General features: G+C 37.1%; 1 protein-coding gene across 3 annotated transcripts in view; it reads left to right on the top strand.

Moving 5' to 3' along the window:
- Positions 1-4,649: 4,649 nt before the first annotated feature.
- The window catches only part of LOC102688099 (complement C3-like), a 69,513-nt gene continuing 47,238 nt past the window's right edge, over positions 4,650-26,924 (top strand). For all 3 annotated transcript variants that reach the window (XM_015349018.2, XM_015349019.2, XM_015349020.2), the window contains exons 1-10: positions 4,650-4,735; positions 7,174-7,369; positions 8,006-8,168; positions 12,579-12,649; positions 13,430-13,518; positions 14,445-14,527; positions 21,945-22,032; positions 22,916-23,021; positions 24,478-24,598; positions 26,440-26,555. In XM_015349018.2, coding sequence (XP_015204504.2) covers positions 4,668-4,735; positions 7,174-7,369; positions 8,006-8,168; positions 12,579-12,649; positions 13,430-13,518; positions 14,445-14,527; positions 21,945-22,032; positions 22,916-23,021; positions 24,478-24,598; positions 26,440-26,555 — 1,101 coding nt within the window. In that variant the 5' untranslated portion in view covers positions 4,650-4,667. The remainder of the gene's footprint in view (positions 4,736-7,173; positions 7,370-8,005; positions 8,169-12,578; positions 12,650-13,429; positions 13,519-14,444; positions 14,528-21,944; positions 22,033-22,915; positions 23,022-24,477; positions 24,599-26,439; positions 26,556-26,924) is intronic.

Consider the following 26,924-nt stretch of genomic DNA (forward strand, 5'->3'; position numbering starts at 1 on the left):
TTCATTGAGGAGCCTAGCTTTCTTAACTAGTAAGTTCTGTACTTCCTTGGTTTTGGAGGGGGGAGGTGTCTTTCGCTGGAAATCTCGCCCCCTTCTACTCTGAAAATGCCTGTGAAACCGATTTAATTCGTCACAGCCAGCACTCCTGCTGGCTGCCCACGTTTTATGCCCTAATGTCTAAGCCGGAACACATCATTATATCTCATTTTGTATTTCTTAAAAAAAAATCATTTGCCCAGCCTAACAGTATTGTTGTTATTGTTTTTATCCTGTAAAGCGCTTTGAGGAGCCAGCTTTAAAGGCGCCATATACAACAAAGTTCATTATTATTACTATTGTTAATTTGCTGGACAGAGAGGTGAACATTATTATGCAGAAGACAAAGAGAAAGCGATTTATGTTGCATTGTGCATTGTGCTGCTGTAAAGGCGATTTAAACGCGATTTAAATCAATATAAATGTATATATTGTAACGCCTAGGTGACTATTCATTGTTATTAAAATGACTTAAATTCGTTCATGTTGTGATATTTAGAAATATAAATTTGTTTGGTGCGAGTGAGGTTTTATTTAATCTCTGACCCAGGAAAACATTTCATTTTTTCAAAGAAATGTTTGTTAAAGAAAGTCATGGCTCCAGTGGGATTTGAACACAGAGCATGTAAGGTGGGGAGTTAGGAACCTAACCCACAGCGTCACTGGCAAGGTCACATGCAGATTGCTGAAAAAGCACTACAGAAACATTATCAACAGACAATGTACATCGTGTACTATTCTTGTGTTGCGGTACATGAATATGATTATATCATTATTAATTTATTTAGATACGCGAGTCCATATTATATTCCCTTTTAATCAAATTCTAAAAGTTTGCTTGTTGACTCTGGTATCACGTTAGTTAAAGACTTCGAAGCTTAAAATGTTTAGGGAGAAATGGAATACTGGTATGTATGTTTTCTTTAAAGTACCGAGACCAGCCATATATTTGGTTTATGTTCCAAAATTAAGATCGTTTATGGCCTTCACATGTGTTACAGTATGCTCCTATTCTTTTTATGCTCAGGTACTAAGATTTCCCTTCAGTGGTAAAATTCCATATAAATATTCAATACTTAAACAGGCACAGTAAAGACATTAAATATACATATATATACTGTATACAGTACAGTTTGCATACAGTAATATGTTTATGTTCCTAAATCAATCTCTTTTATGAGCATGTGAAAGGCATGGTGAATCTGAGATTCTCAAAAATTACTGTGCATGATTGGAAACAAATGCGTGATTGAGAAATGCTGTGGTGTTACTTCTACAAAGACGGTCAATGAAAAAAAGAATGTGGACCAGGGCAATACTTTGAGTTTACAGCTTGTCCAAGGTCATTCATTATTAATACTATTAGTACTATCTTCGTAAAGACTTTGATGGCGACATCTCAAACATGAGAGGTTGAGCTTTATTAGCTCCACCTTGCGGAAATTCCAGATACTATAATTTTACTTGTGGTACTATAGGAGAATTTACGGTAACTCGCGGTAGACTGCGTAAAGCGCACCACAAAATAATGCAGTATCGCCCGCTTGTTTTAAATGGCTGCATCTGTACATGAGCAGCTCAGTTTATTTGTCATATGCACAAGTGCAATGAAATGCAGTATGCTCCAATACAAAGACAATAAGGGATCACCACAAAAATAAACACAGAACAGCAGCAGCAACAACAAGTTAATTAACATACAAATTGAAAAAAAACAACAAATCTGACAAGCACTATGAGAAAAATAAACATCAGTGTAAATCAATGATAGGGGTAGAGTTCTGTAATCTGACAGTTTACAGGAAGAAACTGTCTCTGAATCTGGAGGTTCATGCCATTATGCTCCTATAACACTTACCAGAGGGAAGGGGAAAGATAAGTGAGAAACCCACAGGATGATTATTGTCCTTAGCAATACTTAAAGCCTTCCTGACACGGCGAGTTGTAAAAATGTCTACAATAGAGGGGAGCTGTACTCTATTGTACAATAATCTGGACTGACCTGATCACCTCTGAGTGTTACAAGCTGCTGCCAAACCACACTGTAATACCACATGGAGCACACTCTCAATAACACAGCTGCAAAATGTAGTAAGGATAGTTGAAAATTAGACCAAATTTATTCAACTGTCTGAGGAAGTAATGGTGCCGTTGTGCCTCCTTTGCAGCTCTAGTTACATCCTGGGACGATGTTAAAGTAATGTTATAGTAAAGTAGTAAAGTAATAGTAATGAAGGCTCAGTTTGGTTGTAATATCTTTCCAGGTTATGAATTGCCAACTGTGAACATACGAAAAGGCAAGCAGGAGTACACAATTTTTTTTCTAAATGCATAATGATGATACAAAGGAACATTGTTCACTTAATAATGTTGAGAATATTGGCTGCTTAGTCTGTGTTTATTTTGTTATTTTTACCAGACATAAAATTCAACAAGTGTAATAATTTGTTTTAAGCCATCTTTTTTATTAACTAGATCCTTTACTTTTAAAATAAAAGGCTATTTTATCTCAAGGTCATGAATAATCAAGTAATAAAAATGATACCAAAATATTTAATCTACAGTATATCCAAAACTCATTGTATTTTTTTTAATAAACAGATACAGTGTTCAGTTTATTGTTATGCTCAGGTTATTTTAAATGAGACTCTTATATACATTTATTTGTACAACTTAATTTCCAAAATGTACTCTTTATATAACTAAATTAGTTGTTTAGGGGATAATAAGTACATGTTTTTTTCATTATTTATTACATTACTAAATCTTTTGGAATTTTCTTGGTGCATATGCATTATGTTTCTTTTAACTGAATGTTGTAATGACAAGGTTATTTAAACACAACATATCAAAACACACTACTGGGAATTGATAGCATTGCTGCCAGATATCTGTGCCAGGCACAGAAGTTCGTTTTTAGGTCACAAATGTAAAATTTCATTATGGTAAAAGAGCAAAAATACTCTTGGCCAGGCAAAGCCACCTCACAAACAGAAAACTAAATCTTTTTTGCAAGCTAGTGATATATAAATTAACCTTGATGAAAGGTCAAAAGGATCACAATCTCAAATGTAATATATAATGTGTGAAATGCGCATATGGGGTTCAATTAGTGAGTTTGGTATATATAATGGAATTTGTGAGTGGTTGGTAGTTCAGGTTAAAGGTGGATTATTTGTATATGGGAACATCTCCTATAATCAAGACTCTTTTACTGTGCTTCTAGAGTCCTATACGTTTTTAATCTGTTAAGTGCTCCAAGAGTTCCCCAAGGTGAAGGAGGAATTTCTTGCATTCCAGAAGTTCCCCAAAATGAAGGGAAAAATCAGCAGTTCCATTAAAATGAAAAAAAAAAAGGTGACACATATCCCAGAATCTCTAAAATGAGTTTTGTTGTTCTCCTATGACCTTTGGTGAAAAGAGAGACCTACCTGTCGGATATTGTTTAAAAGGAGGAAATGTGGCATAGTAGTCCATTAAGGACTCAATTACAGCGGGTCTGCTAGGAGCAGAGTGGTGGCACTGTGGCTAGGGATCTGTGCCTATAGCTGGAAGGTTGCTGGTTTGAATCCCATGTGTTGCAGAGTAATCCTGCTCAGTGAGGCCCTTAACCCCAACTGCTCTGGGGGTGCTGTACAATGGCTGACCCTCTGCTCTGACCCTGAACTTGTCTCCCTGTCTGTGTGCCTTTGTCTCATGGAGAGCAAGTTGGGGTATGTGAAAATGTGATTTCTTAATGCAGGAAATTGTATATGGATAAGAAAGTAATCTTATCTAGAGTTAATTGTCTAGGGCCTTAGTATTGATTTGTTATACAGTTTACTTGGAATAATCACAGATGGTTACATTCTCACATGGGGTTATAATAATAAAATAACATCACTTTATTAAGCCAATAATCTCACATTACAAATGATCTTTTTACATATCCCAGCTTACTCTCCATGAGACACACAGACAGGGAGACAGCCTGGGGTCAGAGCACAGGGTCTGCCATTGTATGGCACCCCTAGAGCAGTTAGAGTTAAGGGCCCACCAGAGTAGGATTCCAATGCCAGCTACAGGATTTGAACTGGCAACCTTCTAGCTGTAGGCACAGATGCTTACCACAGAGCCACCACTCTGCCCTGAGTTAAATTAGTGTGTAGGTGTATATAACTGTTACTGAGTGGATAGTATTTTCACTTGGAGCTTCGTTATAAGTAAGAGTTGGTGTATGTAGGAACCTTTTCCTAGAATTAAAACCCCTTTCACTACGGTTTTGAAGACCTCTTGAGTTTTTATACCTTAAACCTTTGATCCTTTAGGCTGGGATCTGTCATATGGATCGTATATATCGTGCCACAGCTCTAGTCTCTGCAGAGTAATGAATGATTATTGTGCAATTTAAATATTTGATTATACAGGGTTGTTTCATAGTCTGATTTCCTGTAAAATTCTGTAATTTCTTTCCAGTATTTCTTTGAACATGTCTTTCATAAGAGATTTTAGAAAGAATTTAGTTGCAGATAATTGGAAACTACCTTTCAGTCTAAAGGTTAAATTCTTCTTGCCAGATTTTCAGTGCGCATGCAATAATATTTAAAGGCTCCCTTCTGATAGAAGGGGTAAGATATACTAATTTTAGCAGGATGCCTGTGGTTGTCTTTCTCACTCTGTTGGCTTTCTCCTACCCAACTCTTGCCAGCTGTAAACCCCTGTAAGTATTGCTTCGATTAAATTTACCATACATATAAAAATTGTCTCAAGATACATTTGAATATACGAAAGGTACACACATGTAGAAAACAAATTACTGAAAACTGTTTATATTCAAAATGTTTTTTGCACTTTTAAAATTAATGTTTGCTTTCATTTTTTTTTCTTAATCGTACATTTTTTCTTAATAGTACATATTACACGATTTTGAACAATTAAACTTTACTTAAATTTTCAAATGTTCAACTTCATATCATCCAGACAATTCTAATAATATTCTTCTACCAAATATACTAAAGTAAATTATGAAGACACTAATTAGGACTAACAACAGGATTTTGAGATTTTGGAGGATTTGGAGTTGGTCTGTTTGGAGTGTCTGTGGTTCTTGGATTTTGTTAAAATAACTTTGCAAAAAAAACATTGATGGGTACAAACAGAGCATATGATATTTTTGACAGTAAGCTGTCAGTTTAACTGACTTCATGTTTAAAGGACTAGATCTGCTAAAGGGAAATTTTGTCTTTAAAACCAGAAATACCAGACTTTCCCTGCAAAAACTGACAATGTCCATAAAAGTAGTAGTTTGTGGGAAAATATAATAAAACAATAATTAACACCTTTTGTGCATGCACTTTGAAATATGTCATGAATGGCATGGATATTGATGCTGCCATATAGGAGCAGGCACTTTCGATTTTACTTTTGTAAGCTTTAGATTTCTTAAAGAGCAATAAATTAAAAAATATACTAAAAAACTAAGAAAATATAAAAAAGGCTCTGTAAACTGCACAGATAACAAAACAAGATGGTTATGCTTCATGGTTTTAAAATTCTGAATATCAACAGTGTCGTATAGGAGTAGGTCACTAGCTTATAATGGGTGTTTGTGTTTTATATGCTTTAGTGAATTTTATGGGTTATATTTATGACACAATAAATGAAGAGCTTCATTTTTTTTAATATTCAAAAAAGTAAATACACAGGAATAATTTTCATCGTCTGTGTTGAATGCAGTTGTTAAAAAATAAGTCAATAGATCCAGAATGCATACTGTATATACTGTATATTATATGCATATGTTTCTCATACAATATTGTCATGTTGAAAGACTATGACCTCAGCATAGAGAGTTAATATTCTGTTAAATAGTCCAATAAGAGGAACAAGCAATGCTTTGGAATGTTGTCACGAGCAAAGACAAAGCTTTAATACTGTTTTAGTATCTTGTTTACTCCAGTTGGCTCAGTGATATTTTCTGTAGTCTGATATACTGTAAGTCTAGCAGGTACATCTGTGGATAGATGATGAAGCAAAGTATAAAATAATTCCTTTTGCCACAAGACAGTACCCATTCCTTGCATCAGAAAGTTCTATTCATATAGTGCAATTAAATAATTGTTAAAAGTATAGTCGGAAACATTTAAGGCTCACCAGAACTTAGACAAGACATTAGCTAATGGTTTAAAGAACTAAGGACTATAAGAACTATTGTCAATATGTTGTATTAAAGAAGCCTTCATAGGTGGCATGGTGTTGGAGTGGTTAGCATTGCTATCCTTGAGTGCTGGAGCTCTGGGTTCAATCTCTGACCTGTGGTGCTATGTGTGTGGAGTTTTGTATATTCTCCCTGTATTTGCATGGGTTTCATCTGGGTACTCTGATTTCCTCCCACAGTACAATGACAGGTTAATTGGCTTCTGGGAAAACTGTCTAGATGTGAGTGTGTGCGTGTTTGTATTTCTGTATACAGGCATCCTGTCCAAGGTGCTTGCTTGCTGGTATAGGCTCTGGGCCACTGTGACCCTAATGTGGATAAGTGGCTAGAAAATGGGTGGATTGGATTGAACTTTCATGTTGGTCAGCAACTATGTAGTGCAAAACTATAATATCAACTTGTGTTCTGTGTTCTTGTTCTGAATATTGTGTTCTGTTGTGATTATCATAACAAAAATATTATATCCTTAAAATGAGTTTAAAAAAGAATGAGTGTTGTTCTTTTGGGATTGTCTTTTAAGGACATTAAAACACTTAAATCTCTTCAGAGAGAGATTGGGCTAGGTGGTAAAGTGAGAACAGATTTGGGGTGTAGAGAGGGTCAACCAGGAAGGCTATTTCACACTCAATAGTGAATCAAGGACATGGGGACACAACCAGAAATTATTTTTATAATATAATTTACAAAACAAGATACTATGAAACATTTTTTTTTTACCCCAAGAGTTGTAGATATATGTAAAAGCTATCCCAACCAGGTAATCGAAAAACCAACTGTTTTCATTAAGGAATTGTTGGATGAAATTTTAGAATGGATACCTTTTGATTGCTAAATTTCTTATGTCCTTAAATTGTCTAATTTTATTGTTGTTCCATTTTAATGTTTAACTTAACATTGTCAAATATCTCAAGATTTTATTTATATATTTTTTCTTTTATCAGTTATGTTCTAACTGCCCCTAATGTCCTACGGGTGTCAAGTGAAGAAAATATTATGGTTGAAGCTCATGACTACAGTGGAGGAAGCCTAAAAGTGGACATTCTTGTGCTTGATTTCCAGAGAAAAAGGCAACAGCTCCATAAGAGCCATGTTACTCTACATGCAGGAAACCAGTTCCAGGCTTTACACAAAATAAAGGTCAGTGCCACGTTCAATAGTCAAACATTTAATTATTGTTGTATATTACTCAGCTGTTAAAACTTCACATGATATATGTTCCAAGACTGAGCTCCTATGACTATGAAATAACTAGTGCAAAAGAAAAAAAAACAGGCATGATCTTGCCTAGTCTCTGCTTCAGACATGTAAAGTTAGCCATAGTGGGGAGAGCAGAGAGCAGTGTGTCATTCAGAATTCATTACAGAGCCATGACAGGTTATGGATTCAAGTCCCCTGCTGCAGACACTGTGTGAGACAATAAGTATAGAAATAATACAAAATAAACAACTATAATAACAGTAATAAACACACTATACATCTATAAAATTGACTACTTCTCATTGCCTCTAAAAAACTTTTAAATCACAGCTAGTCAACAACAACCATAGTAACATATCGCAAGAGAAATAATGCAACTATAAAATTAAAAAAAACAAAAACAGAATTACTTCCACATGCATGAGTTTAATAAAGCTATTTGTTCATCAATTAATTATTTTCCTATTCTTAAACCATACACTTTTAACAAATTTTATGTACTAAATATACAGAGGTTTAGTCAAAATGAACGTGAATGTGTCATCTGGTCACATACTATACCTTTTCTTTGGCTAGATCCCTGATAATTCATTTAAAAAAGAATCCAGTTCCAACCAGTATGTAATTCTCCAAGCAAGATTTGAAGGAGAAGTATTGGAGAAAATTGTTCTGGTTTCTTTTCTCTCTGGATACATATTTGTACAGACGGACAAATCCATTTACACTCCCACAGACACAGGTAAGACAACATTACAGCATTCAGAACGTGTAAGTCTATGTCAAAATTAAAATCACAGCAGAAACAGACAATAAAGGTTTGACAATAAAAACTGTCGCAATGTGTTCTAGAAAGTACTGTAAAGTTCTACAAAATCACTGTAAAATGACTTTGTCGTGCAGCAGTTGAGTGCTATACTGACCAAAGAATCTTCAATGGGCAAGGATAAATGATCGATACAGTAGGTGTCACTTGTGGTGCTTTAGATGTTAGTGAAAATGTTAACTTCATTGGAACATCATTAATAATATTAATTTATGAATATTAATATATTTATATAGCTGGTTGTAGTAGTGTATTAAACTATCTTCATCCATTTCTTTAATTTGGTCACTTGTTAGTTTGGAAACATTTTCACATACTTGTTTTAAAAACATTTTGCTGTCTTCATTGTTGCAATGGACCATGAAACATTTGTAGTTTAACTGAAACTCTTGTAGAAATGGGAAAAGGTAGCTCTTGTGGTATTTGATCTAACTTGTCCAAACCAGCTAGAAGGTCCCAGGCTTGATTCCTGACCAATGTGCCAGTTGTACTTTTAACAAATACAAAGATTTTAACAAAGATTTTCTTTAATGCAGTAGTAAAATCAGTCAGCAGCCATATCACCCTGCAACTCACATCTGGCAACCCACTGAAGCTAAGCAGGTGTGAGTACCTGGATGGGAGACCTCCTGGGAAAAACTAAGGTTGCTGCTGGAAGAGGTGTTAGTGGGCTAATGCCCCAGTATAGTGACGGGGACACTATACTATAAACAGGCACCATCCTTCAGATGAGATGTAAAACCGAGGTCCTGACTTTCTGTGGTCATTAAAAATCCCAAGGAGTTTCTCGAAAAGAGTAGGGCGTCCTGGCCAAATTTCCCATTAGCCCTTATCAATCATGGCCTCCTAATATTTCGCCTCTATGAATTGGCTACTTTACTCTGCTCTCCTCCCCACTGATAGCTGATGTGTGGTGAGCTTTCTGGTGCACTCTTTGCTGCCGTTGCATCATCCAGGTGGATGCTGCACATTGGTGGAGGGGAGTCCCCATTACCTGTAAAGTGCTTTGAGTGGAGTGTCCAGAAAAGCGCTATATAAGTGTAAGCAATTATTAATTGAATATAGTATAATAGTATAATATAGTATAATAAATACTATGTGTACTTTATTGGCATTTTTGTTATTTTTACATATTACAGCATGTTAAATCTTAAAATAAAAATGTCAGGAGTAAAAAAACACTTCTATCAGTAGACCAAAAAGGTTGTTCTGAGAGAGTAAAAGAATTTAAAGGTGCCCTTAAACAGAACTGAGATTTTTCCATGCATATTTGCTTTTAAACACTAATCAATAAAGCCACAATATAGAATAAATATTATAATAAAAAGTTTAAAATAAAAAGGTAGTATTCATTAAGGCAATAAATTACAGACGTAAGATCAGTGATGTTATGAAATAATGTGATTACATCTCCCTTCTTCCCACTCTTATCCCCTTTGATTATGAGGACCCTGGGACCCCTGCAGAGTGATAAGTGAAAGTGTAACTGGAAAGCTACTTTTAATAGCACAAATCAGCACAAATGCTCCACTAACAATTGAGACCAGTTTGGTTCTCCTGCATTGTTGCAAGGGGGGCTGAGTGACTTCACAACCCCCAAAATGAAAGTGCTATATCTTGGAAATGAAAGCGGCGGGGACAAACATAGCAATAATGCTTTATTATTATTACTTACACTTATTTGGCACTTTTCTGGACAATCCACTCAAAGCGCTTTACAGGTCATGGGGACTCCCCTCCACCACCATTGTGCAGCACCCACATGGATGATGCAACAACAGCCATAGTACACCAATGGTGAGATGAATAGAGTGATGTAACAAATTCATAGATGGAGATTTTTAGGAGGCCAATATTGGTCAATTTTCGAGAAAGGCCATGGGATTTTTAATGACCACAGAGAGTCAGGACAATAGTTTTACATCTCATCTGAAGAATGATGTCTTTTTACAGTAACATACTGTAGGTAACATGGCAGGCAAGAACCACTGAACTAAAGCATCACTCTGCTTGAACAACCTACATTTAAAACTTAATTTTTTTCTATTTTGTATTGCATTTCATATAAGCATTACACATAATATATACTGTATAAAAAACACAATTAGAATTTCTTATGTTATAATTACTTGCAGGGAAAGTAAAATCAAGTGAACCAGAAGTTGTTTTTTTTATTTCAAGTCTCTCTAAATGAATCAGCAGTACATAAATGAAAAATGCTGGATGAAAACTTGCAGTAAATTACCAAGAAACACACTAAAAACAGCATATTATAAATAAAAAACGTGCTGATGTAATTATTGCAGCATTGTTGTGGTGTTGTGGTGTTGTGGTTACCTGATAGAAAACTGTTTATATAGTGCAGCCTTGTAATGTACTGTATAGTGCAATTTATTTTACAGTACATGACCATAAATCATGCAAGTCACTACTGGCTTCATTTTTGTTTTTTATTTACAGATCCAGCCATTTAAAAATGCACAAAGTACGCTGCATCAAAATGTGGTAGGCGTGGCGCATCATAATGCAATATACCACAGGATATGATAATAGTATACAGAAGCACCTTGTTAAACCACCATTCTAAGAAGTATGCCCTTCTTTCAGTTGGGTATGCATGATTAGCAACACAGGGACATTGTTATGATTTCTCTGTTATCAAATCCCTCAACTCATTTACTTGTGGTTATTTTGGAAACATTTTGAACGTTCCTTTTAAATACATTGCTGTCGATATTGTAGCAATAGACAAAATGAAACGCTTGGAGTTTGTAATGTAGGGCACTCTGAACGAGTTAAACTTTGATGCAGGGCGAATAAATGTATTTCCCACAAGCTATACTGTAGTGGCAGTACAGTAGCCATTTGAAATTATTAATTGTCATTAATAAATCACTTAGCTTCGAACATGTTGTGATATTTAGAAATATCAAAAATGTCAATATAGTCTCCATAATATTTGCTATTTTAGTTTTTCAAAGAACTGTTTATTTGTTAAAAGAAAATGCATAGTGACAGCTGGTTTTGAACCCCCAACATCCACTATGCAAGGGACACACCTAAGCCATTACACCATACACATAACCATGAGTGCAGATGTTCACATAAATTGATGCAGACATTTAAAAAGAAAGTATACTACTGTGATAATTTGAGCTATATGAATAGAATTATATCATTATACATTTTTTTAGATACACAATTCCATATTATATTCCTATTAATCAAATTCTAAAAAGTATGCATTTCTTTACTGTGATAACGAGTGCATATATTCATAGGAAAGGTTAAAACATTATAACTTTTTATGAAGTATATAAACTTAATATAGTCAGAAGAAGCACATTGAAACTTTTCCAACATAACCACAGTATGTAACTGAATGAAAGACTTTGATGCTTAAAATGTTTAGGAAGAAAGTGGAATACCGGTGTGTATTTTTTATTTAAACTACCAATACCCACCATATGCAGTTTCCATAATACGTTTATGTTCCTAAATTAATATCATTTATGACCTTTAGATGCATTATGCTCCTTTAGTTGTAAAAATTCCTTATAATTCCATATAAATATTCAATATTAAGCTGAGGCACAGTAAAGAGATTAAATGATTAAATCGTTTCACTAACAACCTATGCACCACGAGTGCCCCTGTTAGTCATTTTGGCCAGCCAGTCACGTACTGCAGTACAACGTTGTGAGCTGCAGTTAATTTTGCGCTGTATGGGGTTGAATGGCTGCATCTGTATTTGTAAATACGATGTTTTCAGTATAATACATTTTACTATATGTATAATATATGTTACAATCAAAACCCAAAATAAAATGATGTTTTCTAATTGTTATATATAATTACTAATAATTCTGAATATTGTATTTAATTAAAAAATGAAAAACAATATGTGTTACTGTACAGTATAACTAGGAAAACTCTAGTGGGTTAATTTACATTTAATTTGTATTATTAAAATAAGATTTACTGTCTGTTAAATACACTGCACGTTAAGGAGTCACTGTGGTACCTAACAGTTTTACAGAGTAGAACTGTCCTGCATAATATTATTTGAAAAAATAAAAAGAGTTTTGGTGGTACCTTTCAATGTACCGCAGCATGTTCTTTGCAGTACATTGCAAAATACCCCAAGAATTTTGAGGTGCTGCACCTGTATCATATCATTGGATTACATTATTGCATGTATCTTATTTTTACTCTTTTGAGAGCAGAAGTATGATTTTTGCAGTATGATTAACATAATTTAAGAGTGTATTACTACACTATCAGAATACATATCAGAAATATATTTTTACATTTTTTGTTTGTCAGTTCTCTATAGGGTCTTTGCCCTGACCAGCCGCATGATTCCTTGTCAAACTTCAGTTTCTATTGAAATTATGGTAATGTATATACAGTACTTATTTCAACTTAATGCAACCAATGTAAGCAAACATACTCGGAAAACATATTTTCACAGTTGTGTTTGTAAAACCTTTACTTATTTACAGTAGACAATTCTAAGATTCAGGCATCATAGATGTATTTTGTATATTTGAGCACTCCAAGTGCTTAACTTAAAATATATATTATACACTCACAAAGAAAACAATATACAGTATCTATGAGGTAATTAAATAACCCTTTGTCAACAGAATTGTCAGAAATGGGCTCATCTTTAGTGTCCTTGGATTTAGAGCACTGAATTGTACAGTGGACTTGCATTTCTTTCATTATCTTGGTCATGAGAAGTTGGTTCTATGAATATACTACAACCAGGTTTGGCAGGAATGGGTATCATGGCATTGGAGGACCTACGCGTAGAAATCTCCTGATTTACACTTAACTCACCACAACACACTGCTGTTCTAATCGAATTTCAAGTCTTAGATACTTCACCTTACTTTTTTACCTTCCTTGTGTTCAGCCTCCTTGAAAATCATTTGTATAATTCAATGGGTTCCAGAAGCATGTATGCTCTTTCTAAGGCTTTAATTACAAAATATATAAAAACATTTCAACAGACATTTGCATCTATTAAAAGCTTTCAATTAAGAATCAGTTTCAGGGGGATATACAGTAAAACTATCTTTCACAAATATTGCATTAGTTGTGCAAATTAGTGCACAATTATTCACCAGTTCTTTCCTGAAAATAAAACTATTTTTTTCCTCCTTTTACAGAATCCTGATGGTATTGTAGTACAGAGAGATGTCTTCTTTCCAAGCAATGGGATTATTTCAAAGTCTTATAGTCTTCCAGAAATTGTTCCGTAAGTTCGCAGAACACAGTTACATTACAGGCACAAGGTGTGAAAGAAACAAGTCATTCAAGACAAAATGACATTTTTGAATGTTTGTCCATTTCATTTCAAAATAATAAAATATATAATACTTATATATTAAGTATTGCAAAATAATGTAAAATGGAAGTTGATGTACCCAAGAGGTCATGACTAGACGCATCATGAAATAAGGTGTGAGCTTAGCTGGAGAAGACTGAGTTTAGTTGCATGGAATGGCATCAATAAGAATGCAAATTCTTTTCAAAACCTGTTTTCTACCTACCCAAACTTAACCTGGTCTGAAAAGCACTGGTCTTTCTGTTTCCTTGTTGAATTAACTTAGTATAACCAACTAATCCTTTTTGTCAAGGGACATATTACAAATAGGCCACACCAATACTTCTGACACAGAAGTATTTGGTTTGTTATTTTATGTTCTTAACCTTGTTGTTTTTTGTCTCACCACATGACTGGACTTTTTTTTTTACTACGGAGTACTGTCTTACTACAGAAATTGCTGTTTTAATCTGATATCAGAGCAGATAACCTTTATAGAGGGTTGACTCGAGAGCAATTAGCTTGCAGACAGTTGTAGTCAATTCTTCTTGACACCTTGTAGAACCATATTTACCTCTCTCTCTTTCTCTACACCACCCTGTAGTGGCCTAAACTACTGACACTCCAAATCTAGGTGCTCCATTAACACTCCCTAACAGCTGTGAAAGTGGCATTTGAGCCATTCTTCAGCATATTCAGAATTGTAGGGGAGACACTCTGTAGTGTAAACACCACAGACATCCATGTTGAACAGGAAAATATGTTAAGGTGCCAGAGACAGATTTGATGAGAGTTAGGATTCCATAATGTTTCATCCTCCTGACACAAGTGAATGTTTTTTGTTTGCTTTTCTGTAGTTTTGGAACATGGAAGATTGTCACAAAACATGAAAAGACACCTCAAAAAGAATTTACTACTGATTTTGAAGTAAAGGAGTATGGTAAGAATCTCTTTCATAAACACAAATACCAGAATATTATTTTTGTTGTCATGCACATTTATTTTTAGCATACAATATGTATTTTGTTATACAAATATGTATTTCAAACAGTTTCTTCTTTTCTAGCTATGTCCAATTTATACACAATTTTTCCAAAATAATATTAATAATAATAGAAAATAATATAATACCAAAATAATAATAATTATAATTATAATAATTTTGCTTTAGACCATTGAAACATGAAAACAAGCTACTTCTTCTTCTTCTTTTTCACAGTCTTAGTCCAGACTGTCCTGGGGTCAGCTGCTTTGGTTGCTCTTCTCCACTTGTCTCTGTCGAGCACATCTTCCTCACTCACTTCACATACCTCCATATCTTTTCTCACATAATCTATCCATCTCTTTCTAGGCCTGCCTCTTCCCCTGTTACCTTCCACCTCAAATTCCATTACCCTCTTTGTTACTTCCTCAATGTCCCTCCTCATGATATGTCCATACCACCATAACCTCACTTCTCACATCTTCTCAACTACATCCACCACCCTACATCGTCTACGGATTTCTTCATTTCTGATCTTATCCTTCATTGAAATCTGCAGAATCCATCTCAACATCCTCATTTCAGTTCTTCTCATCAAGTTCTCTTCCATCTTTCCAACTGCCAAGCATTCAGCTCCATATAGTAGTACAGGTCTAATCACAGTCTTGTACATTTTGCACTTTAACTTTCTAGGAATTTTCCTGTCACAGATTATTCCAGTTATTTCTCTCCACTTGTTCCAGCTTTCACTCTTTGTTTTACTGCCTCCAGTGTTTCTCCTCCCTTTACCAGTTTTGATCCACGGTATTTAAAGCCATCAACCTGTTTCAGTTTTCCTCCATTTGTCTCCTCAACATTGGTCATAGTATCTCCTCTTCTCTCCATTACCATTATTTCAGATTTTTCTGCATTCATTTTCAGTCCACCCTTTTCCAGACTCCTCTGCCATTTGAACTCCTGTAGTTCTACTTCTGAATCTGCCATCAGTGCCACATCATCAGCAAAAATGAGTTTCCAAGGCACTTCTGTTCTTACCTCCTCTGTCAGTGTGTAAATAATGTTTATAAAAAGGAAAGGACTGTTGTAACAGAAGAAATAAGGTTCTTGATCCCGAGATGAAGTAAAACAGATGAGTTTATTGCATGCAAGGAACAATAAAGCCGAAGTCTTGTTTCCCGCAAGAAACAACAAAACCGAAGTATTGTTCAACGTACTGTTACAAACTTTTGGGTTATATAGTGTTTTCTTCTCCGTTTCTGACGTCACTCGGTATGATGGTAAAGAGGGGGGTTCATGGTATTTGGCCAGTTTACGATGTTCTGGGCAAATGGTCAGTTTAACATTACACCCAGGGGGGTTCCTAGCTGGCATCTGCAATCCTTATCAGTTAACCCCCTTTCCTGCCATAAACCCCTGCTTGTGACTTGGAAGTCTAAACCCCCTACAGAAAGGATTAAATTCAAACCCCCGTCTTCACATCTTTCTTCATTCCCCCCTTATAAAATATGGCATACGTCAGTGTAGCCTATTTTTATACATACAATGTCAGGGCAGATCTTTCCTTTCTTGGCGAACAGGTATGTATTGCCATGACATTGTACGTTCCACGGTTATAGCAAGATGTGATACATGTTTTTGTGAATGTGATGATTACAATTATACATATAAACAATACTACTCCTACAGATAAATACTATAAAAAGGTTCCACCCCAGGCCCCAAACACAGACTTTACCCAAGACCCAATTCCCCAATTTTCAGTATAATAGTCCTGATATTTCTGTCCCTCATTGTAAATGTGTTGGGCCAGATCTGAGATGTGCTCAGAATTATCAGGAATATATGTGCAGCATTCAGTGCCAATTACTGCACAAGTTCCTCCTTGGGCCGCCAGTACATAATCTAAAGCTAGTAGGTTCTGCATGGCCACTGTTCTGAGGGCTACCATCTCATCATTAACAGCCTTCAGACTAGATGAGGTAGAATTTGCTAATTCTTCTAAAGTCGAGGCCATTTGAATTAACTCTCGACTCAGAAAGTTCATGCCGGCTTGTGGAAATATTATACCTAAATAATATTCCCAATCAGCCAATTTTCTTTGTGGTCTGTGGTTAGGTCCGAAGGGGCTGTGGGTTTGAACACGGATATGAGGAACCCCATATCCTAAATAACATGAGCCAGACCACTGGGCTGGCAACCATGGGTAGGCTCGTTTTCCACAAATGAAATATGTTCCGTTTGGCGCTCCCCATGCCTCTGAAAATAAGAAACTTATACCGAATTGTGGGGTGTGCCGATCCCATCCTGGAATTTGGAAGGTAGAGGTGGATATATTTGCAGCGATGGTAAGTTGGCAACGACTCCATCCAACCAAGTGCAGACCATTAGTGTGCTGAAAACATATGTTTCCCTCACGTTCCTTATTGAGAGTCAGGTATGGTGGTGTATGGCTTCTGTTATATTTAGGAGCGTAAGAGCCTGTGAAACTCGTAGGCTCTAAGCCTCGCTCCTGTAGATATTGTAATGTTGTGCAGGTTAAAGTCGTGTTATGGCAACCCCCCATAGTTTGTCATATTAAAATCTCCTAAATTATCCCTCCAAATGATCATGCCTATGACTTCCTCGAGACGCCAAGAAATGGCTCCCATAGGAAGTCCTCCCTGTACATATTTGGGTAATGCTGCACACACCCAGCAGGCACTTTGGTTGGTTTTCTTAGCTGTCAGATAGGAGAGGCCTAAAAAGGAATTAATTCCATGTTCTCCTTTGTGGGAGAGATGATCATTAATCCCTGCGGAACATAGTTCTACAGCAACAATTATCATTATTGACAGAAATGATTTCATTCTGAGTCTGTAAATGGGGATGAGGCTCGTCGGCAGTGTGGCGCGTGGATCCAGCGATCTTTTCCTTCCACTCGAACCGCAGACTCGGTTGTCAACAGGATCTGGATCCCACCTGGGCTGGAGAACCTGTGAAGGAAATTTCCTGATCCACACCCACTTTCCTGGGATGAGGTTGTGCCCTCCTTCAGGTGGTGGTCCCCACGCCTCCAGGACCTGCTCGCGGGCTCCTTGGGTGGCCTCTGTCAGCTACTTGCAATAATACAAAGGAATGGTTGATCCCTCTGAGGAAACCCCAGTCTCAGCACCTGTAAGAGAACTTGTTTCAAATTATTAAAGGCATCTTTTGCTGCAGGAACCAAGGCAATCTTGTCCTTGTACTGCACTCCCCCCTTAAGCAGATCTGTTAAGAGTTGTGCTCACCCTGTAAAAAACATATTACCCAGGCCCTGTTAAAATTCCACAATGCTAGACACAAAAGGGCCTTATCATAACTGCTTCTATTAGACACTCTAAAGCTGAAGCAACTCAGACTTGTGGGTTTCCTCGTCAGGGGAAGCACTCAGAATACCATCAACATACTGAGTGATCACAGCCAGTTGAAGCCACGTGATACCCTGTTCTGCATAGTCATTCTTTGTAATGCATAATATTTCAACCCAATAGATCTGGGATCAAACCACCCATTAAAATCTGGTACTCGGCAAGTAAAACTTGCTGTCCCAATACTCCTGTGGCCTCCTGCCATCTTCCCATATACATTGCTCTATAGTACACTGTTGAACAGAGGAGTGAAACAAGCAGGACAGTAGTGCTCCAGTATCCCCTACAGAAAAACCAACACTCCATTAACAGTACATTTTTATCCACTGGACTGGGACAGACTTAGGGAGGCTACAAGGGATTTACAGGATCTAATCGTTAGGTAAACAGATTTTCTCACAAGACGTTATTCTCCCCAGTCTCGATTCTAAACCTACAGCGTTTCAGCATGTCTGGTTTCGAGACATTCGAATAAAACCAAATTGTTTCCACTATTGCAACTAATTGTATAAATTACAATTTATAATAATTTATAATAATACAAAAACTGTTTAACTACTTTTACGTCCACCTGTACTGTACTTATACGTTTCAGACGCTCTTATATTTTCCAATCTCCTTAAGTTGATTTTCGTCAAGTCTCTTTAGTTACGTCTCTAGCCAGTCCCGCTGGCTAAACACACTCACACCGTCATTTAGTAGACCAAAACTCACAGTTACACACATACATGCCGGCACACAAATTCATAAAACACACATACACATCGAGAATATATTTTTCTCTTCGTAATACAATGTGCTGTATTCTTGTTTTACTTTTACATGAATCCTTTTAATTCCTGAAGCGCACTCCAGGTTCGCTGCATTTCTAATTTCGGGTGCGGTACTTTAGCCCACCGGTCAATATCTTACGGTTTTGGATTTGATCGTATGGGGGAAATCAGGGAAGGTAGGTGCGATTGCAGACCCCCCTCGACGGGGTGCGAGACAGTGTTAGAGTGGCGCTGTCATCAACGGCGCCAGCCCCTGCTACATCAAGTCCTTTCCCACTTCGAGTGAGAGTACAGATCTGCGGGCGCCCTCCCTCTAACAGGGGAGACCCTGATCCGTTTTTATCACACTCATACCAAGTGTTATCCCAATCAGACCCCCCTTCTCCATATGGCCACTGAGGGAATTGATCCCAATTATTTTCGTTTCCTGCCTGTTTGTTCCCCTGTGGGAGAGCAGGATATAACTTAGTCGCTGGCTGCAGCACATTAACCAGTGCAGCGTGACCAGGAGTTAATTCCTTCTTTAGTTTCTCATTCTCCTGTACTGCCTCTTCTAGCTTTTTTTCCTATACTCTTTCGTAGTGAGTAAAGTATATTTTTTTTCCGGGTTTTTATTTTCCCCGTAAACACACTTTTAAGTCACATCCCAATTTCTTTCTTTTTCGTCATGTATCTGCCACCACTGGTGCCGGCCGTGCACCAGGGTGGGAGCTACATGCTTGTGCTTTTGCCAATCAATACTCATATATGCTTTCTTTACAGGCGTCTTCGCCCCAAATTCCCCCTGACAAACTCAGCTTTTTCCATATTTTTCTCCTTCTTTTCCGTCAACTTACACTTTTCCGATATTTAAACGGACCCTTCCACCACTTTCTCAAACCATCAGTTAGCGCACATGTTCGGTCTCTTTAAGATTTACTTTTGTCGTGTGTGAGGTAACAGCTCATTCAGTAAGGGGATGCTTTCACTTGGAAAAACCTGTGCATTACTGCACTCATTCAGCCAAGGGCGTCTGTTACCTCCAGATCTAAATGCCTCTCCGAGACTTTAGAGAGGACTTACACCGCACTGTTCACAGGTAAGAAACGAGACCTCGAAAACCCCCTTTCTTGATCAGTAATTCACCATCCCCAGAACGCCAGCATCGCTGCTTTTGCCCCGGGGTGGACTTACGCACTGAGCTCAATCAGGGCCATTCCCGGGTCTCAACGTCCCCCAAATCCTGCCACTTAATGCTTTGCTCTTTTATTATGAGGTGTGTTTATGTTAGTGTCGTGCGTGTGTATATGTATTTCACAAACAAGGAAAACACCAAAAACATACATACATATATCTCTTCTACTCCTGCTTCCTTTAAAACAAAAAAAAAAACCACGCCACGCCAGAAACCACGCCACTCCAATCTGTGCACGATCAAGGCGTAGCTAATCTCAGGACCCCGGGCGTAATTAAAGCCCACACCAATCCTGGATTATACGTGCATTTAATGCACCACTCAGCTCCAGAACCCCGGGCGCAATTAAGGCCCACACCGATCCCGAGCCACAGAACTCCGGGTGCAATTAAGACCCAAACCAGTTCTGACCTTCAGAACTCCGGGTGCAATTAAGACCCACACCAGTCCTGAATTATACGTGCATTTAATGCACCACTCAGCTCCAGAACCCCGGGCGCAATTAAGGCCCACACCGATCCCGAGCCACAGAACTCCGGGTGCAATTAAGATCCAAACCAGTTCTGACCTTCAGAACTCCGGGTGCAATTAAGACCCACACCAGTCCTGAACTACGTGCATTTAATGCACCACTTGCTCTAGAACCCCGGGCGCAATTAAGGCCCACACCGATTCTGAGCCTCAGAACTCCGGGTGCAATTAAGACCCAAACCAGTTCTGACCTTCAGAACTCCGGGTGCAATTAAGACCCACACCAGTCCTGAACTTCACGGTAAGGGTCCAAAACCCGTTCAAAACTCCACGCGCAATTAAGGCATACACCAGCTTCGAACGCCTGTACACAATACCGCGGACCCCCTGCCAGACCAAATTCTGGGCTTACAGCAAACAACCCATTACATACACCGGTGCCTTCCCCGGGCCAGAGGAATTCAGAAACTCACGTTTACTCCGTCATCTTGGGCGATTCTCGCAGGGAGCAGAGATTTCCCAATCGGTCAGAGAGAGTCGGGACTTTTAAATAAAAGAGGAGTCCTTACCTCTTAGTTATGTGCGCGCTGACCGTCTCTCCTGCCGATGGGAAGTCCTGCGCCTTCTGGAGCATCCGCCGACTACGCCAAATTTGTTGTAACAGAAGAAATAAGGTTCTTGATCCCGAGATGAAGTAAAACAGATGAGTTTATTGCATGCAAGGAACAATAAAGCCGAAGTCTTGTTTCCCGCAAGAAACAACAAAACCGAAGTATTGTTCAACGTACTGTTACAAACTTTTGGGTTATATAGTGTTTTCTTCTCCGTTTCTGACGTCACTCGGTATGATGGTAAAGAGGGGGGTTCATGGTATTTGGCCAGTTTACGATGTTCTGGGCAAATGGTCAGTTTAACATTACACCCAGGGGGGTTCCTAGCTGGCATCTGCAATCCTTATCAGTTAACCCCCTTTCCTGCCATAAACCCCTGCTTGTGACTTGGAAGTCTAAACCCCCTACAGAAAGGATTAAATTCAAACCCCCGTCTTCACATCTTTCTTCAGGACTTTGTGCTGATCCTTGGTGTACTACAACTGTGATTTCAAACTCTTTTGTCCCTCCCTGTTGTGTTACCACCTTTGTAGTTGCATCTCTATAGGTTGCTTGAACTAACTAACCTTTCTGGTACTCCTTTCTTCCTCAAGCACCAATACACCACCTCTCTGGGCACACGGTTATATGCCTTCTCCAAGTCCAGAAAGGCATAAAAACAAAACAAGCTACATGTAACTCAAAATCTCCAGAAAAAAATGTATTCTTATATTTCTTTCTACTCTTGTTTTTATTTATTTAATTGAACTAATCATTCAAATAGGAAGTTATGTGTAAATTAGTTGTGAAACCAACAGGATTCTGGGCCTTGAGACCTGCATTTTTCTATACTTCTAATAAAATTCTTCGAAATGCTATACAGAGTTTAAATCATCACTTCATATTGATGTCTCATCGTCAACTAATTTAGACAAAGGTTTTAAATACCATATTTTTCCCTCTTTTATCTGGCACTTACAGTACTGCCGAGCTTTGAAGTTAAGTTGGAGCCACAACAACCATTTTTCTACATTGATGGCAAAGAACTTTCTGTCAAAATAACTGCCAGGTAGGGTGTGTTCTTCTGGAGATTTTTGTTTTGTTAATTGTATACTTGGGTCTTGAATGCTGATTTTAGTTTTCTAGGATCTAGCATATTGCTTGAACTAAACCAAACAGTACATAATTGAATAACATATTATAGATATCTACACCTGAACATTACATTTTTTGTTACATTAAATCTTGCAGTCATGTCACTTTGAAATAGCTGTTACATACAGTACATACAACACACATTTGAAGCAAAAAAGAAAGAAACAAAATAGCTAATAAATTTGAAAGAAATGTGGAAAAGTCAAGATTGCATTCAAACCCAAATATTCAAATCCTTTGCCGTGGAAAACCTAAATTAACTTAAGTGCAGAAAATTACCATAACAAACCACACAAGTAGCTGATTAGCTGATTAACCGCTGTCCCCGATTTTGATTATGATTTTATCATAAAACATTTTCTGTAAATTTTTCTTGGTCAGGAGTGAATTTAACTTTTCTAAGCATGTTAGGGATAGAGTCATTTAAAAATACTGATCGGGGGAATGGTACAAATATATTAAAGTCTCTGAATATCTCTATAATCATAGTCTTTTTAATTATCAAGAAATAAAATGTGCATCTTACTGCCTAGAATTTGTTAAATCAAGACTTTTAAGAACTTGGAAAAATTTCATTGTGATTTATTGTGCATGAAGAGTATTACACTAGGAACATTATTAATTGTGGGGAAAACAAAGTGTCAGATATCCAGGGACTATTTTCCCTAAATTTTACAATGCTTACTCTAAGACAGAACATATGGTATATGATAACAGATTGATTTGTCTGATTACAGAATATTTTATAGACTTCTGAGGAAGTGTACTTTTTATATGCTCTCCCTTGTTCCCAATAGATTCTTGTATGGAAGCAATGTTGTGGGGTCTGCATATGTGGTATTTGGGGTTGTCTTAGACAAGGATGAAAAGAAGAGCTTCCCAGACTCCCTACAACGAGTAGAAGTAAGAATCAAGCACCACTTAAGAAGAGGCATATTACAGAGTGATACTACAGAGAAATAAAAAAACAGGAAAACATTGGCATACCAAGTAAAATTCAAGAAGACATTCTTCATTACGTAGTTCTCTAAAATCACACAAACAATTCCTGTGTTTTAATTAATCTGCAGGGCTAAACATGCTTATGTAAGAAAACTAGGCATTTACAGTACAAGAATACAAGCAGTTTCAGCTGCTGTTGTTACAGTTGTGTCTCTTTTGTATATCTGCATCACTTGTTGTTTCAATTGACACAGTTGATGCCATTACAGTTGTCAGTTTTTTTATGCCACCATTGCAGAAGTTGCTACAATTAATTCAGTAGTGGGGCTATTGTAGCTGTGTGACAAAATTGTAGCTGTGTCACAAAAATTCTCTGCTTTTACTGTGTTACATCCCACTGTGTGTTCTGTATGTGTTTTTTCTGTTATGTCCACACTGCTGACCCTTGATTGTTCTCCCTTCCCCATTGGCCCACCATTACACCACACTTTCAGTATGAGGTCATCATCAATTAGCTCTCAGCCAATCAGAACACATCTTATTCAGTATATAACATGGAGGTTTTCAGCAAAGAGAGGCCTTTTGTTTGACTTTGGTCCTGTTTGATTTTGGTTATTGCTTCTGGTTATTGCTTCAGCTTCAAATGTTGGTTTGTTTTGCTTTGTGTGTGTTTGTGTATTTTTGTATAGCTTTGGCTTTGTTGTTTTGTTGGTTTTTTGTTAGTTTCTTTGTACTTTAGTTTGTTTGTGTGTTCATCCTTGTTTTGCCATTACCTTGCCTCAGTGTTACATGTTCAACTTTTGTGTTCTTTTGTACCCTGCTCCTGTTGATTACTCTTGTTTTCCCTTATTGGTATTCCTGGTTCACTTGTGTTTTTGTTTGAACTTTTGTATATAAGGTTAGTTTAGGTTGTTGGGTACACTTAACACACTTAGTTGATTTTGTGTTAGTACACTAGTTCAGTACGGGTGAGTGCCATTTGTCTTGTATGGTTTTGGGTAGTCAGTGCAGGTTAGCTAGGGTGTTGAAGACGCCGAAGACCTTGTGTTTCGGGTTTTCTTCTGTAGTCGGATTAGCTTTCCCTCACTGTCCTAGCCAGCTCCATTTTGTTTATTTTCTTTCCTTTGGCACCACTCTAGTTCCTTACCCTTGTTATCACGCTTCCTAGTCCCTCACCAAAACCCACCTGCTTCCAAAAGAATTATCCTAAATGTTACACCCCTTTACCCCTAGACACTTGGGGTCGTAACATACTGTTTTTCTAGTGCACTCAATTTGATTTAGGAGCACCTGACCTTTTACAGCCAGTGTGTTTCTTAAATTTTAATTTGCTTAATGTTGGAATTTATAATAAATACATTGTATATTTAATCCACTTTGATTATTTTTTAAATTCAGCCTGTTTTGTGTATTTCAGATTATTGATGGAAAGGGAACAGCCACGTTAAGAAGAGAACACATTACAAAAATATTCCCAAAAATACAGGAGGTTCATAAAAAATCTATCTATGTATCTGCAACTGTTTTAACAGCAACTGGTAAGTACTTTCTTATAAGAGTGTTAAGATCATTACTCTTTCTCTTACATCTGAATACAAGCAGCAGTGTGTTAAAAATGCTGAAGACAAATGAAATAAAAAAGTATTAAGCAATGTGCCTACATTTATTTTTAAACAGTCATTTGTTTAAAATGTTGTTTGAAACTGTTTTCTGAATTTGTATTTGTTTAAAAAATTAAGTGAGCATATATTAATATCACTATTAAAGGAATCACTATTTTTGCCATTCCTATAAGTTGCTATTTTACCATGTACATGGGGAATATGTACCAGCTAAGTAGGAAATACAGATTTATGCATAATTCGGACTTGCTGCTAATGAAACATTGGGATACAAAGGCAGACTTGAAATGCAGAGGTTAGAACAAGTTCAAGTATGATCAAGTGTGGAATTATTAAAATGGAAAAAAAGCACTTAGTGTAAGTAGGTAGGTCCCCTTTTCAGGCCATAAAGGCCCATGGGGGAATGGGGGGCAAGGGCCACCATTTTCCCTCAACCATCAGACATTGGAAGTGGAGGTGATGTGGTCCGCATCACGCTCAGGCTGGCCTATTACCCCTGGAAGTATTTACCCCCAGGTACTCATTTGGAAAACAGGCTGAGTGGGCCTGGGAGCTGTCTAGAAGGAGTTAGAGCAAGCTACATCACTTGCCCCTACCTGGGATTGAGCCCAGGACCTTCTAGTCAGGAGCTGTCTGAGCTACCAAGTGTAAGGAGACTGAAATGTAATAATGATATTTATGGCTTGTGATGCTGCATGGGGCAGCTCACAGCAGGGACACAATGTGGTTCCCCAAAGACACAACACAATTCAATTCTGAAATCCAATGTGAACTTGACAGTGATATATTTATATTGCCAGCTTTTGATCCAGTATGGCAGTAACACCATTACTGTTATATTATTCTAGTATAGTATTTTAGCTAAGTGGCTTGTAGTATATTGTAGCAGCTTGAATTGTAGTGCAACAGTTCCTGGTGTAGTAAAGTGGTTTGTGTGATTATACAGCAGTTTATATTCACCCCATTGATTTATACTGTAATTCAGCAGGTCCTGGTATAGCAGAATGACCTGTGCGGTAGCAAGAAGGCTTGTGTGGCTTCCCTACTTTTAAGCTTGTTTTCTGCTGACCTACCTTTTTGCTGGCTTTAGTCTCTCTCCATCCTCTATTCTTGTTCAGTGACCCATTTATCAGAACTGGAGCAGGGGGCACAACTGCTTGGGCTCCAGTAATTACTGGCAGCTTCAATCATAATTTTAGACAATAGAAAAAAACTCCCATACACAATGAGATGATTCAGAGACATACAACTCCTAGAGGTTCTGCCCTTGGTGACATCACAAACTGTACACTGTACATACTTTTGGTTTTAAGTTAATGCATGCTACAATGCCACACTGTCATCAAGCTAGGCAGTTCCTAGCTGTTGTATTGTTTTAATGTAAATATCAAACATTCATTCTTATTATTACATTTACATCTGAATATACAAATGGAAAAAAATCATGAAATGAAAAAAGAAATGACTTCACTCTATAAGGGGGGGGGGCGTTATCACAAAGTATAATAAGGATGCAGATGGCTGAAAATGTTTTGAGTCAATCTTTTTTGATTTGAGAACATTGCGGTTGATCATGAAGCCACTAAGATCACAAAAAGCAACATCAGCATGAGTGAAATGGCGTCCTTTCATTTTTCATGTTTTGTTTTAGTGCATTTTCTGTGGAAACTGAGAGGTGTTAATTGTATTGGTTTGAATACTAAATCATTACAATTTTAATACAATTTAATTTCATATAACATTACCTTCACTTTCAGGCAGTGATATGGTGGAGGCAGAGAAGAGAGGCATCCAAATTGTTCAGTCTCCTTACACCATTCATTTTACGAAGACCCCCAAATACTTCAAGCCTGGAATGCCATTTAATTTCATGGTAATTTTACACATTCAGCATTTTTTTATGTTTTATGATTGCTTTTTTATAGATCACATATAATACATTATCAAATATTCCCATTATATATTTATGGCACTTGGCAGTTAAAATAACACTAATACTCCTACTAGTCATTTTCATCTGGAATATTCTGAAAGAAGGTGCATCACTGTGAGAACCTATATTTGATAATTGTTGATTTATTGTGAAAATAAATGATGATAAAATAGAGAATGATGAAAGAATACAAAATTTATAAAATTAAAATTATATATACATTTTATATACATCCTATATTCTAAGTGGAGCCCTTTACTTAATGATACATATAAGAGTGTTCTGCAGTTTTTGATGTCTGCTTTTGAT

The sequence above is a fragment of the Lepisosteus oculatus genome, chromosome 11, assembly GCF_040954835.1.
Source record: "Lepisosteus oculatus isolate fLepOcu1 chromosome 11, fLepOcu1.hap2, whole genome shotgun sequence".
NCBI lineage: Eukaryota > Metazoa > Chordata > Actinopteri > Semionotiformes > Lepisosteidae > Lepisosteus > Lepisosteus oculatus.